The sequence below is a fragment of the Cygnus atratus genome, chromosome 2 (genome assembly GCF_013377495.2).
Source record: "Cygnus atratus isolate AKBS03 ecotype Queensland, Australia chromosome 2, CAtr_DNAZoo_HiC_assembly, whole genome shotgun sequence".
In the NCBI taxonomy this organism is placed as follows: domain Eukaryota; kingdom Metazoa; phylum Chordata; class Aves; order Anseriformes; family Anatidae; genus Cygnus; species Cygnus atratus.
In genome coordinates, this window is record NC_066363.1 from 8,904,138 (window position 1) to 8,918,010 (window position 13,873).

Below are 13,873 nucleotides of genomic sequence, written 5' to 3' on the forward strand. Positions count from 1 at the left end.
TCATCCATCTGTTGGAGGCTGTATGCATGTCCAGGCTTGGCTACCGCCTCCCATCACTGCTCCAGAAACTCCCAGGCTTTGAGCACAGAAGAGCACACTACTCCTCCATGCATCATCCCAGGAGGACATCTGGACACCATGGAGCTGCCTTCCATCCCGGTGGAGGACACGGCCACATCTCTGGAGCACAGTGCTGCCCGAAGGGTGAACATCCTAAACCAGCGAGTAATGGAAACTGAAGAAATGGTGAGAAGACATTCAAGGAAAGCTCCCTTCCAGCATGGTCTTGTCTCAGACGCACACACAAAATGTTTTGCAAAATTTTTCAAGGGATCATGAAAAGCCTCCGTGGAGGAGAGAGGGTCACACACAGCGCAGCAGAACCTCACTGATCAGCACCCCCAAACCGAGCTCCTGGGGGGCTTGGAGCTGTGCTCCAGTGGGAGGGCATGGGGGTAGCCTCCTCGCCCTCCTCCTAAAATATGTCTCCAATGCATTCGCTAATCCATGGCTGAGGGTGGACAGGGATGCATTACAACTAAGGCATGGCTCTCAGTATAAATGAGCAATTTTTATTCCCTTTTTTTTTTGACCAAGGGCATTTTGCTCTTCTCCTGGTGGCCCCAAGCCCTACATCTTTACTCAGGCAAGGTGGCCACTGAAATCCGGTGGCCAGATCCTTCTTTCAGCATCAGCAATATGAATCCCAGTTAATCCATCAAAACCAGTGCCAGGTCCCCAGGTAGGCATCTTCAGGGGATGCAAATTAAAGCTAATCAAACCCATGGAGGTGCTGCAATGTGAATGCAGCTGCCTGCCTTCAGGTTAGTTTGCTTCAAAGGGTTTAGCGCCCTTGGGAATCCATCAAGAGTTGCCCGCAGCATCCAGATCAGACCGGGAGGAGGATGAGGACCCGGTGCTGAAATTGGAAGAGGGGAAACGTTGCCTGAGCAAGGACGGGGAGACTGGGTGCTGGTGAGGGAAAAGGGAAAAATCTGCCCAGTTGTTAGTGCGAATGAGTGAGGTTCTACTGTTAGTACAACAGGTTCCAGGTTATGAGCCGATGTGATGAATCTCTTTCCTTATTCAAAGTACCAAAATTAAAAGTTATAAGCAACATATATAAATAAAATAATGGGCACCCCTGTAGGCATTGTGTTTCCTAAACCAATAAGCCAAAAAAAAGAGAAAAGAAAAGAAAAGAAAAGAAAAAATAAAAAAAAGAAAAAAATGGGATGCACCAGGAACTCTTAGTTATTATATACTAACCAGACTGTGCATGGCACATTTTATTTCTATAAAACTATTAAAACTATTACAAAATATTCAAAAATACATTTTAGTAAATTTACAGCAGTTATTTCTCAATTTATTAATGCAAAACATCCTTTTCTCCCCTCTGTACAAACTACCGTCTCCATCGTCACAGAATTGCCGCCATGTGCGCTTTTTAAAAAATATTATTTTCTAATAAACTTTTCTTGAAGTTAAAAATAACAAAGTTTCTTACGGTTTTTGCAAATAAAAAGTTTGTGTAACAGTCTTGACTTCCATGAACGTGGCCAAATGGTGTTTTTTTTTACAAAGCAAAATATTTAAGAGACATGGAAAACAATACAGGAAATGACGTTACATTTGAAACTATTTAAATTAAAATAATATATTCTCATATTTTACACTATTTCAAAAAATGAAATGTGATTCAGTTAAGTATTGATCTCTCAAAAAAATCTAATTTACAATTCTGTGTATAAAAATATAATTTACGGACCCCCATGAAGTTTTTCTCTTTTTTTTTCTTTTTTTTTTCTTTTTGTTTTTGTTTGCTTGCTTGTTACTCTAGACTCACTGAAATGAAGGAGCAATGTAATGGAGAGATGGGAAAGTACAGAATTTTGCTTTCTGAAAGTCAGGACACACGTGACATGTAGAAAAATAGACTCTGCGCAGTTTTGCTCGGCCTCACAAAATAATTTTTTCCCCTGTGAGTACAGTTCACATGATAATAAATTATCAAAGAAACTATTTAAGGCTCTTGAAGGTCCGGTTCATATCATTTAAAACATCTATTTAACATACCAAAGAAATAAATATCCAGGAGAGGAAGAAAAAAAAACAACAACAACAAAACAATGAACAAAACAAAAACAACAACAAAAAACACAAATAAAAATATATATATATTTATAAACTAAACGGAACAGAACTTCCCGGGGTCTTTGTTTCCCTTAAAGTCTACTTTGGACTGTTCTACTTAATTATTATTATTTTATTATTATTATTTTTAAGTCTTAATCCGTGCTCTTTTTTAAAAATATGCAATTTTTTCTCCTTTTTTTTTTTTCCTTTTCCATTTCATTTGGGTTATTTCCTTTTTTTTTTTCTTCTTCTTCCTTTTTTTTTCCTCCTTCCCCTCCCACCCTCCCCCAAAACACCCCAGCCCCATTTTCTCTCTCTCTTCCTCCCGCTCCGTCTCTGTCCCTCTCCGGCCGCTCTCAGCTGGCCGGCGCCACCATGCCCAGCGGGTGCAGCGCGTCGCCATCCAGCACCCAGCTGCCGATGCGGTAGAGGAGCCGCGAGTACCAGTGCACGCCGGTGGTGGTGGTGGCGGTGACGGGGGCGTCCCCGCCAGGGCAGATGGCGGCCAGCAGCCCCTGGAGCAAGCGGAAAGGCGCGAAGGCCCAGTGGGCCCAGCCGTGCTCCTCGATGACGGCGTAGCAGGAGGCCAGCACCCGGTTGATGAGGATGGTGCCCTGGGCGGTAAGCGGGGCGTAGGCCCCCGACGCCTCCTCCCTCAGCGTGACGCGGTGCACGGCCGCCGGCAGCAGCTGCCGCCCGCCCTCGCCCAGCACATAGACGCGCTGGCCCGGCCTCACGCGGCTGGCGTAGAGGGCACGGCCTCCGGCGGGCCCCAAAACCTGCGACTGGTTGTGCTGGGGGGCCACGAAGAGCAGGTGGGCCGCCGTCAGCAGCAGCCGGGCCCGGGGCTGCCGCGTCTCGATGACGTAGAAGAGCTTGCGGGAACTGTCCTCGCGGTCGAGGAAGGCGAGGAAGTCGCTGTAGAGCAGCCGGCCCTCGGCGTCGGCTGCCAGCACGCGGTCCCCGGGGCTCAGGTCCTTCACCAGCTTGGTGCCGCCGTGCTCCAGGTGCACTGTGGCTGAGCCGGGGAAGCAGCCCCCGGATTTGGCCGCCACCGAGTTTTCTGCACAAGGAGAGAGGCACAGCAGGGTTAGAGTGGGCACTGATCCCACCCGTGGGTCCCACCCATAGGTCCCACCCACCCCAAACATCTCCAGAACCTCAGCCAGCCCCAAAAGTCCCCTTCCACCAACACAATGCCATGGCCATCCGGGTGGGCCTCCCTTTGGAGCCTGTCAGTCGCGTTCGCCTCCTTGGGCAAACTGGCCAAAACACCTTGGCTGAAAAAGCTGTTCCGGAATAAATATTTTTCCAGGAGGAGCTTTTCACGTGGGTGCTGTTTGCCCTGTGCCTGACAGCTGCTGCCAGGTAACTCATGGGCCTGCAAAGCAGAGCAGCTCTGCTGGAAGGAGGTCGCTCCTCCTCTGGGGGGCTGTTCCCCGTGCTCAGTGCCCTCGGGGAGCTCATAGTAAAGGAGCCCATCTCCTAGGCAGTGAACACCATGGGGAAGGAGGGTGTCTTTGTCTGGTTTGTGCTTTATTCCCATGGAAAACAGCAGGGAGAGACCCTCCAGATTTGCCGAGCCCTCCTACTATGGCTGGCACACCTCACCGTTCTGCCATTATACCAACACTGCCCCAGCTCTCTCTGCCTTCCCACTCAGCACAGCATCTTTTGGGGTTCGCACCCCATCCCTGGTAACACACTTGCCCTGCAGTCCCCAGGACTTCTGTTCACTCCTCTGCCCAAACAAAAGCCTCTCCCTCACCTTCCCACCCCACCAAAAGCAAGGTTCTGTCCTGGAACGGTGGTTCCAGGGCATCCCCATGCCTACGCCCAATACAAGCACCTCCTTCACGTGCTCATTTGCTGCTGGAACTACTCAGAGGTTTGACCCTAAATGCTGTAGCCACCAATGCTGCTTTTGAGCGCTAGCAGGAAAAATAACTGTAGGTTTAAACAAAACAGAAATAGCAACATGGTTTTAAAGTGTCTCCTGCTAATTCCCTTATGAAAGTTTAGCCTTGCGTGGTATGGTTGGAAAGGACCATTTCCATTTTCCAAACTTAGCCTAGGGACTGCGGGGTCTCATTTTTTCTTCATTGGGCTGTAGCCCATGGTATGTCACTGCAGCAAGTGCCTTTGCTACAGTCATCAACATTCCTGATCCTTCCCTTGCCTTCACTTGGTTTCTCCCAGTTACTCACTATGCCAATTCAGAGTCCTGGTAATTTATCTCCTAAAGGCAGTCGGATTTTATATTTTGCTTCTGTGGCTGGTGCTGGAGCTATTATGATTTAAATAAACACTTGGAGTGTCTCCTAATGACTTTCTCAGGAAGGACAGGAAGGGCGAAAATTAGAATGTTATTGATTTGCTAACGACTTTATCACTTCTCCTTCAGAAATGAAGCAGCAAGATCTCCAAGGCCTCTTCAGGGACGACATGGCAACAAACAAGCTATGTGCTTTATGTGGAGTCCTCCACTAGCAAACTACACCTTCATACAAGCCCGCAGCAAAGGTCTGGCTTGAGCTTTGTTTGCATATTCAGGGACTTGATGAATAGATCTAGTAGAGTAGCAGCTCTACAAACATGCCAGTGAATTGGCAGAGGTGTGAAAATCTGCCTCTTTGAGCAGCGCTTGTTTGGGTTCTCTAATTAAAATCCAATAAAGGATCAGCATTGTCATTCTGATTCATGTAATAAATGCAGACACTCTTGGAAGAGAGGACACTTCCATTTTTTTCCCAGCTTCTTCCCCCCCTTTCTCCCCCTCCCTATTTGTTCAGGTGCAGAAACCCTATGTGCCAATTCACACACATACTCTCCAAAAAACCCAAGACCTTCCAAGCACTATTTGCACAGCAGAGCCACTTTTCCAAGGCACTCAAGATGTGTATTTGAATTTTAAATGTAGAAGCTTGCTCTGAATACTCGCTGTGGTGCATTATCAATGTCCCTTTTACCACCCCTGCCTATCCCTCCTCTGTCCTGGTGACAATAATTCAGGCCTTGGGGGAACTCTTCTTTGCATTCCAGTCTCTGGGATCATACTTTTTGCAAACAGAGATCTAGATAAAGAATCTTCCTGCCTGCCATTATGGGGGTTTAATCTTCTCATAAGATGCTCTGTCATGAAACGAGGTTTCCACAGTGTGAAACCAGACCAAGCGGGTGGAATTCAAGCCTGCTCCCTCGCAACCCGCGTGGTACAGTCACACGACCCTGCCTGACACGCACTAAATGTTACCCCAAAGTCCGTGTGTGCGGAATCTCAATGAGCAGCTCGGGGTTGCTCCTCTCCTATGAAATATACATGGAGGTGGATTAGGGTGGCCGCCTGCAAGAAGGTTTTTGTGCGCCACAATCAGACACCTTGAGCTATAAAGCCCATCCTCGCTATTGAAAGGGACGTTTCATACCACAACAACCCTGACGGCTTTGCGGAGACCCCTTTGGGCTAGAAAGGAGTGGGGAGATGAACAGAAGCAGTGTCAGGCTGTGGGGACAAAGCCCTTATGGGCCTGGAGAGGTCCTGCTTTGGTTTGGGCAGCTTCAGGCTGCACTGAGGGGATGAACCCCACTTACAGACAGGTATGGTGAGGCCAGCCAGGTTTCCCTGACATGGGGACTGCAGGTTTCGAAGTAAACGGCTATATTTAGAGAAAGCCCATTATTTTCTTTTGCGCCCAAGTGTTTCTTGACACTCGCAGCGCTCTGCCAGGCTGGAGGATGTTGTTACAACGCACTCCAGCTGCAGGAGGTGGTGGCGGCGGCTGGCACTCGCCAACCGGTTCGCTCAAATAAATAAATATAAATAAATAAATAAATAAATAAATAAAAAGGTGCCAAACTGCGCGGAGAAAATGCAACTCTAAGAGCTGGGGATTTCCTGCGAGCTGTTCCCGGGTTGAGACAGCGTGTGGCGTTGTAAGCACAGGGGAGGGGAGGGAAAAAAAACGAGATGTGTTTGTATCTGCATCTGGGAATTTCCTAGCGGCTACCGGCGAAGGCAGGGGACCACGTTATGTATTTATTTTCCTGGCCGGCTCTCGCTCCGAGATTAGCGATCGCGAGGAAGGCGTGCAGCCAGCGGGGCAGCTGGAGACGGCCACCGGGTGTTTGTGCCGAACACGCTCTTTGGATGGGGAAAGCACAAAATCCCACGGTGGGAGGAGAAGGGTGTGTGGCTGCTCGTGGGAAGGCTGGCCAAACAAACAAGCGAAAGAAAACGCTGTCAAAAAGTGCTGCAGCTGGCTGAGCTTTTTTTTTCTTTCTTTTTTTTCCCTTTCTTTTGTACCCCCTCTGCTCGGAGGCGGGAGGAGGCAGGTGCGGGGCGGGCAGGGCTGATGGGGACGGGGGTAGGGGGGACCTGGAGGCACAGAGAAGGGCCCGGGGGTGTCCCCCTCGTCTTACCTGCTTTGACGGAGCAGTGGATGTGCGCCTTGGACTCGTAGTACACCCAGTCGAAGCCGGCCTCGACGGCGAGGCGGGCCAGCATGCCGTACTTGCTGCGGTCCCGATCCGACGTGGTGATGTCCACGGCTCTCCCCTCGTAGTGCAGCGACTCCTCGGAGTGGTGGCCGTCCTCGTCCCAGCCCTCGGTCACCCGCAGCTTCACCCCGGGCCACTGGTTCATCACCGAGATCGCCAGGGCGTTCAGCTTGTCCTTGCAGCGCTGCGGGGACACGGGCACACAGGGAAAGGTTGCGGGGACACTGCTGCAGCCAAGCCCTGATCCCCCTCCACCCCCCCCGAAAAAAAACTCTTTGCACCCCCAAGGTCGCATCCTGCCCTCCCTCCCTAGCCAAAATCGGCGGTAGCCCCCCCAGAAAAGAACTGCAGGGCGGGCTGAGCATCTCCTTCCCCGCTGCCAGGGAGGCAGGTGAGGAAGAGGAGGAAGCAGGATGAGACTTGGGGGCACGGGAGGAAGAGGGGGTGAAAAGCCAGGAGCGGGGGCCGGGATGGAGCCGCCCCCTCCCCGGCACCTGCCGGGGGCTCCCCACACCCCACGACTGGCGCCGGGCCGTGGGTGCGTGGATTCAGAGCCACCCGCAGGGAGCAGATTCCTGCCGCCGAGTGCCCTGTCCCCTTCCCAAGAGCAAAGTTTCTGCCGAGAGCAACCACTCGCCATCTATCTCAAAGTCCCCCCGGAATGTCTCCCCGGGTTTTTTCGGCTTAATTCTGTGTTGAAAGGGGTCTCAGTACATGTTAACTGCCTTCATGCGCTGGAGGGAGGGGTGTTTTTATTTATATATATATATATATACATATATATTTTATTATTTTTTTTCTTTCTCTCCCTTTGCCCATCGCTCATTAGAGCCCTCAAAGCAGTATGGGCTGGGAGCCTTCACCCCTCTTCAACACACATCTGAGCTCACCTCGAAATACGAACAAACCCACGGCAGAAAGATTACAGCTCTTAGAGGGAAGATGGAAAGCAAGGGAGGGCCAAGCAGAGAAGTTAGGCGAGGCAGGGATGCTATGAGGGCTGCGAGAGCCTTTGTGTGGAAGGGAAAGGTTTCGGGCCCCGTTGGGAAGCACCGCAGGGTTTTTCCTTCGCCCCTCCTGAGGCCCCTGCCTCCCCTGGGGCTGCACGGTGCGCTGGGGGTCCTGAGGGGCCGGGAGGTTTGCGGGTGCAAAGGGGTGGGGGGAGATGAGGAGGGGAAAGGGAGGGAAGTGATGCGGAGGTGGAGGGGGTGAGCTCTAAATGAGACCCTAAAAGTTAGGGGGATTCGTGTCTTGGCCAAGAGCGGGGACAGGGCAGCTCTCTGCAGGGGAGGGGGCTGGCAGCCCCAAGACACGGGAAATCAGCACCCAAAGCTCTGAAAAGCGCTCGGCTACAGGTACAACATCAGCAAAAAAATCACGCGTGGCCAACTGCCCCCAACTCCTTCCCCTTTTTTATTTGAGAGGAAAACAACCCACGGGTGTCCCCGGCGTGGCCTCAGCAGCTCCCCCCGGGCTCCCGCAGCCCCCCCGGCCCGCCGAGCACCACAAAGGAGGCCGGGCCCGGCCATTATTCCGGCGACACTGCTTTTAGGGACGTGACAAGGTTGCTCAACAAGAAAGTTGCCGTGTGTATATATCACGGCCATAAAAAAAAAAAAAAAAAAAAAAAAAAAAAAGCCATGCCAGCAATACGCGTCTCCCGCCGAGATACCGAGCGCAATCGCGGCTTCACTTTGGACTCTCCGGCCTGGCTCTTGACGCAAAGAGCCGGGCGTTTGGGGATTTTCAACCCAATTCCCGGCAGCAAAGCCCAGCAGGACGAGGAAGTTGAGTTGGACTTTCTTTTTTTACCCCCCTATTTTTTTTTTTACCCCCTCCCTCGCACACCTGGAGGATGGCTGGGCTCCTCCGATGAGTTATTTAGGGGCGAAGGACCCGGCTCCGGGAGGGATAAAGAGGCAGAAAGGAGCTCCTAAAGGACTTTTCCCCCCTTTCATACCGCCTGAGCTGGATTGTCGGAGTCAAAAGCCGTGAAGCCCAGACTATTTATTAATTCATTGGGTCGTGTGCCACAAATCAAGCCCAATTCTGTTCAGCCACCGTGAAGCTCAGCAGGGCTGCCTCCACTAACGCTTTGTGTGGAGGCAAAGTTGTTCAACAAGCCCTCTCCTGCCAGCTCCTAATCTCTTCACAAATGAATTGCTTGAAGGAAACACTTAACAGGTACCTGTCAGTGTAAACAACCTGGTGGGCTTCCTAAATGCCAAGTTGATCTCTAAATTCCTCACATCACGCACCGGTTGTGTGCCTGCATTACGCGAGATTGCGAGTTTATTTCATACAAATTCCAGCTTTATCATACTGCCCCGGCCTCCTTATCTCTTGGCCGGATCCAGCCAATGGCTGGGGTGGGGGGGAGGAAGGGGGAGCCTTCAGCAAACTGCTGTTGTCACCTGCAAAGTTGAGAACCTGACTTCCCGAGCTCTGTTTGCGTTTTTTTTTTTTTTTCTTTTTTTTTTCTTTCGCCCTCCGGAGTTAATATTAACCAGCGGCTAATGCATTCGGCTGCTATTCTCCAAGTTTAACGTTCTATTCGGGGAAGATCTCTCCATGCTTGAAGGGCTGGCCAAGCGGGCGGTGCAGGGCTGGGGTTTAACGAGAAGGAAAAGGGACACGGCACCTCGGGGGCTGTCCCCAGACCCCTCCCCAGTCCCTGCCAGCACCGTCTTGGGGAGCCGGGGCCCGGCTGCGCCCCCGACCCCTCCGGGGTATCCCCATCCCTTCTCCCCCCCCCCCCCCCCCCCCCATCAGCCTCATCTCCCCAGCCCGCTTCCCCCTTTGTGTCTAAGGCACGGGCACTGAAGGAAAAAAAAAAAAAAGTATTTGTTTTCGTTTCGTTCGTCTGAGGGAAGTTGACAGAAGGTCAGGAGTTCAGCCGCTGCCAGCTAATGCAGCCGAAAGCGGCCAGCCGCGGAGCCGGGGAGAGCCGCGGGGCCGGGGTCAGCTCTGCTGCCAACTCCCCCCCCCCCCCCCCCGGCCCTATAGCCCACCTTCCCGGCCCTACAGCCCACTTTCCCGGCCTTACAGCCCACTTTTCCGGCCCTACACCCCCTACCCGGCTCCGCCGCCCCCCGCACACGAACCGGCGCGGCCGCGCAGGGATGCGCCGTGTCCCGGCGGGCGCCCGACTCCCGCGGAGCCTCCCTGCGGAGGGAAGGGGGAAAAGCCGAGGCGGCGCGATCGATGGGCGAGAGGAGTTCAGTGGAGCTGAAAATGCGGGAGATGCGCCCGCACGGCTCGCACAGGGGGGCGGAGGAGCGCGCAGCGGGGCGCGCAGCGCCGGGGCGGGGATGCTCCGCGCACCGCGATGCGCGCAGCGAGCACCGAGATCCGAGCGGAGAGCACCGAGATCCGAGCGGAGAGCACCGAGATCCGTGCTCCCAGCTCCCAGCACCGCACCCCGAGCCCTCAGCACCGCTCTCCCCCCACTCCCAGCTCCCAGCACCGCGCACCGCGCACCCGGCTCCGCGCTCCTCCGCAGCCGCGCAGCGCAGCGGGGCGGGCGGTGGCGCCGTGGCCGAGGCGCGCCGCCGCGCTCCCGGGGACCGGCCGATTTAAGGTGGTCGGCACGAGATGGTGCCCAACGCCGCCGGTCCCTCGCCCCCCGGAGAGCCGGCAAACGTGCGGAAAATCAGGCCCGAGGAGCGGGGAGAGTTTGGGAAATTCCCCCCCCACGCCCCCCCGCCCCGGCACACACACACACACACGCACACCCCCTCGCCGTCCACTCCCCGCCTAGTCCTTCCAGGCGAGTCCTGTTCCAGCGCTGAAGGTGGGGCTTAAATGTATTAATATTAAAAAAGCGCTGTTGACCTATATTTGGAGGAAACCCATTTCCAGTGCCTAGATTGCATGTAGTTTCAGAAACTCCGGGATTGGCAGAGCAATTGACTTCACCGAGCTCTCTGGTGAGCATGAATAATAATTATGAGGTGACTCTTTGAGAGGTTCTCTCTCTCTCTTTCTCTCTCTCTTTTTGCATAAAATGGTTCCGCAATACGATTCCACCCGAGATCCAATATTTACCCAGTTGTAAACCTTGTGCCATCAGATTTTTTAAAACAGAAGGTGATGCAATGCTGATAAGTTGCAAGTCCCTCCCCTATGGAAGTACCAGAGCATTGGCGGCGAGCATCCTTAAAGAAATATCAATATATTTACGCTCTGATGGGCACAATTGCAAATGATGGTATTGCAATACGAGCTATATAATACGGAATCAGGAGAGGAATGGTCGATCCGGCTTCAGCTGCCTTTTGTGAGTGCACGACTGCATGCCTACTAAATTTAGAATATGCTCGCGAGGAGAAAAAAAAAAGAAGAAGAAGAAGGATAAAATGAAATGAAAGAAAAAAAAAGAAATGAAATCAAATAAAAAGATCAAGTCAGCAGGCGCACCAACCGAGGACTACGCTTGTAATAATGAGTGAGTGGCCTGGCGGTCACTATACACTTGGGGTCCTCTGAGCTGTATGCAATTCGTTTGATCAAAGTGCATCCTTGGGGACAAATGCAAACAGCAATCGCTAAACCAAGTTACAGGGAACGCCATGGCACGGTAATGACTGTAAGTATCACACAGATCCCCCACCAAATATCTAGCCAGCTCCAGCTCCAGCCCCTGCTAACTTGTCCTGGATAGATGGGGTTTACATTCAATGGGGGAAACTAGCCGAGTTTGGAGGGGCGGGGGGAGGAGGGGGAGAGGAAAAGGGGGGGCTTTCAAAAATACTAAGACAGATGCGTCCTTTAGGATTGCTCAGAGAGGTTAACAAACACAAATACAGGTATCTCTGTGGCTCTACCTGAGTCATCAGTCTGTCAGCTCCCGTGTTCTCTTCATCCTTAAAAATAATGTCAGGGTTGTAATTTGGGGTTAGTTCTTTAAATCTCTCGGAGTTTCTTGTGATCTTCCCTTCATATCTTCCACTGGCCCCTAGGGTCTTCTCTGCCACATTGGGAATAAACTGCTTATAGGCTAAAGGGGTCAGCTTTTTGGGGTGTCTCCTTTTTCCAATGCCCCTGCCTGGTCCACAAGTCAGCCCAGAGGAGACTAAAAGAGCGCAGATGAAGCCCACCAAGAGAATTCTTGTCAACAGCAGCATTTCGTCCATTGAATCCAATTACTTCAAAGCTCTCTGTGCCTATCCCTGGCTGTCTCTCTAGAGCTCTCTCTCCTCCTATGTCCTTGTCTGCTTTCTGAATCGTATACTATCCACCGATCCCTAGCAAGACAGGTGCTGGAATGGCAGGCTTTAGGTCGCTGATAACGGAACACATCGGAGTTTGGTCGGGAGACAGCAAGCGAGAGACAAAAAGGGTCTGATTTTAATGGTAGCAAAGCAAGACGCTTGTGAGAGGAGTCTGCCTTTAGTTCTATATTATAGCTGCCAGGGCCGAGAGCTGATTGGCCAAGGCGAGACAAGCTTGTCTTCTGATGTTTTAACCCTCAAAAAGGCAACAAATTCTTGAAAGATTTTTTTTTTCCTTTTACCTGAAGGGCTTGGAGCTGAAAGGGGTGGAGATTGAGCTTTCTTGGGATAACATCAATTACACGCTGTTTTTTTTTTTTTTTTCTTAAAAAAAAAAAAAACTTTCTTGGCAGAATGGTACATTTGTCAGCAAGAGGAACAGATGCCTCTGTGAAATAAAAAAATAATAAATAAATAAATAAGATTAGCAAGCTGCCTCGGTGCAAGGCAAGTTTCTAAGGGCAGCTGCAGGGAAATAAAATGCCGAATTATCGGGGAACAGTGCAAATAGAAACATATTGGGGAATTAATAAAGCCCAGGGGAGGCATAATGTCATTTAGGGGTGATCCCACCTAAGTGGCTTTGTAACAGGTTTCTGCCCCCTGCAAAGAGATACTGCTCTCCCTCATAAAACCACGCATTTTGAAAACACACTCCCCTTTTAGCTGATAAATGGCTACTTTGGGGGAAGAAAAAGGCAAGTCTGACAGGAGACGGCAGCTTTGTGAAGTTGGCGTGTCTCACTTTGTATCCCACAACTGCAAAGTGGAGGGACCCAAGCAACATTTTCTTCAAAGACCAGAGCTACCACCCGCTTTAAAATAAGGTAGTACCTTGGGAAGTGCAGGAAAAGTCAGCTGATTAAAAATAGATGGTCTCCTGAGCACGCTGGGGCTGTATTCTTTGTTTCTTTGCTCGAAGTCGAAGAGGAGCGTTTTAGACTCCTACACCTCCTCGCGGGGTGTCATTAAGTTTTTAAGAAAAGCGTAGTGTTGAAAGCATCCGCAAACACAATTAACAGAGATCGATCCAAGCAAAGTGAATGGAAAGGGGATAAGTTTAATGTTAAATTAATTGTTATCTCATGCAGCGTGGCAAGTGATGTCTTTATCCCGATCTCCAAAAGCTACTAATCAGACAAAGGTGTTGAAAGACGAGCAAAATTGCAGAGATGGGGATGATAGAGCAGGTTAGACAGAAAAGCAGACTCCCATATGAACAAACACTTCTGCTCCTGTAAAGGGCTCATTTGCTTTTGCTCCAAAGGACATACAATTTCTAGAAACTTCAAGTTTTTAAAGAGTTCTTAAAATTACCAAGATGACATGATGAAGTAATTCAAAGTCCAGTCTCAGAAAAACAAAACAAAACAAAACAAAACAAAACAAAAACTTTATTTAAGGAAAAAAAAATGCAGCTCTTTGTGGCAAGCAATTATATGGGAGTTTTCCGGTCTGTGATATAGAGCTGAGTCGTAATCAACTTAAACCACGTGCAAATGGACTTTAAAATTAGTTTTTAAGAAGTAAAAAAAAAAGTTGTATATCCGCAAACTGCAACGAGCAGGACAACACGGACTTTCAAGGGACAAAGTGATCTTTTTACGTAAACTTCAGGAAAAAGCCGAAAGAAGCGGTCTGAAAGTCTCAAAGAGACTCTGACTGGTGCTCTTCCCCCTTGTGCAGCGTATTCTTTTCTTCTGTTATTTATGCTTCTTTGTAGAGCTTGAGTGAATCATTGATTTATCATTCCCAACTTTAAACTTAGGCGTTTTAACTTGGGAATGGGTAAAAGTTAGAAAGCCAGTAGCTTGTCTTCTAGGTTTTTATCAACCAGCTGAGCTGCAGAAACAAGTTGTATAACAGCTAAATACCTGCTTCACGCTATTAAAAAACAAACTGAAGTTTTATCTCCCCGTCTGCGTGCATGTGAGAAGACAGATACAAGGAATATATAATTTATA

General features: G+C 50.5%; 1 protein-coding gene across 1 annotated transcript; it reads right to left on the bottom strand.

Annotated features, from left to right (window-relative positions):
* Positions 1-2,495: 2,495 nt before the first annotated feature.
* On the bottom strand, positions 2,496-11,771 carry SHH (sonic hedgehog signaling molecule). Its single transcript, XM_035570205.1, has 3 exons — positions 11,463-11,771; positions 6,559-6,820; positions 2,496-3,202 (listed from the first exon to the last, which is right to left on the bottom strand). The coding sequence occupies exons 1-3, from the start codon at positions 11,769-11,771 to the stop codon at positions 2,496-2,498; spliced, it is 1,278 nt and encodes a 425-aa protein (XP_035426098.1).
* Between the last annotated feature and the right edge of the window lie 2,102 nt (positions 11,772-13,873).

What these genes read in the sequence shown, in the direction of transcription:
- SHH (XM_035570205.1), bottom strand. Translation starts at nt 11,771, where the DNA reads ATGGACGAAATGCTGCTGTTGACAAGAATTCTCTTGGTGGGCTTCATC. An exon ending in CTGACAGACTGATGACTCAG is followed by an intron (nt 6,821 to 11,462) that starts GTAGAGCCACAG and finishes GTGTCCCCGCAG; the next exon opens with CGCTGCAAGGACAAGCTGAA. An exon ending in CCACTGCTCCGTCAAAGCAG is followed by an intron (nt 3,203 to 6,558) that starts GTAAGACGAGGG and finishes CTCCTTGTGCAG; the next exon opens with AAAACTCGGTGGCGGCCAAA.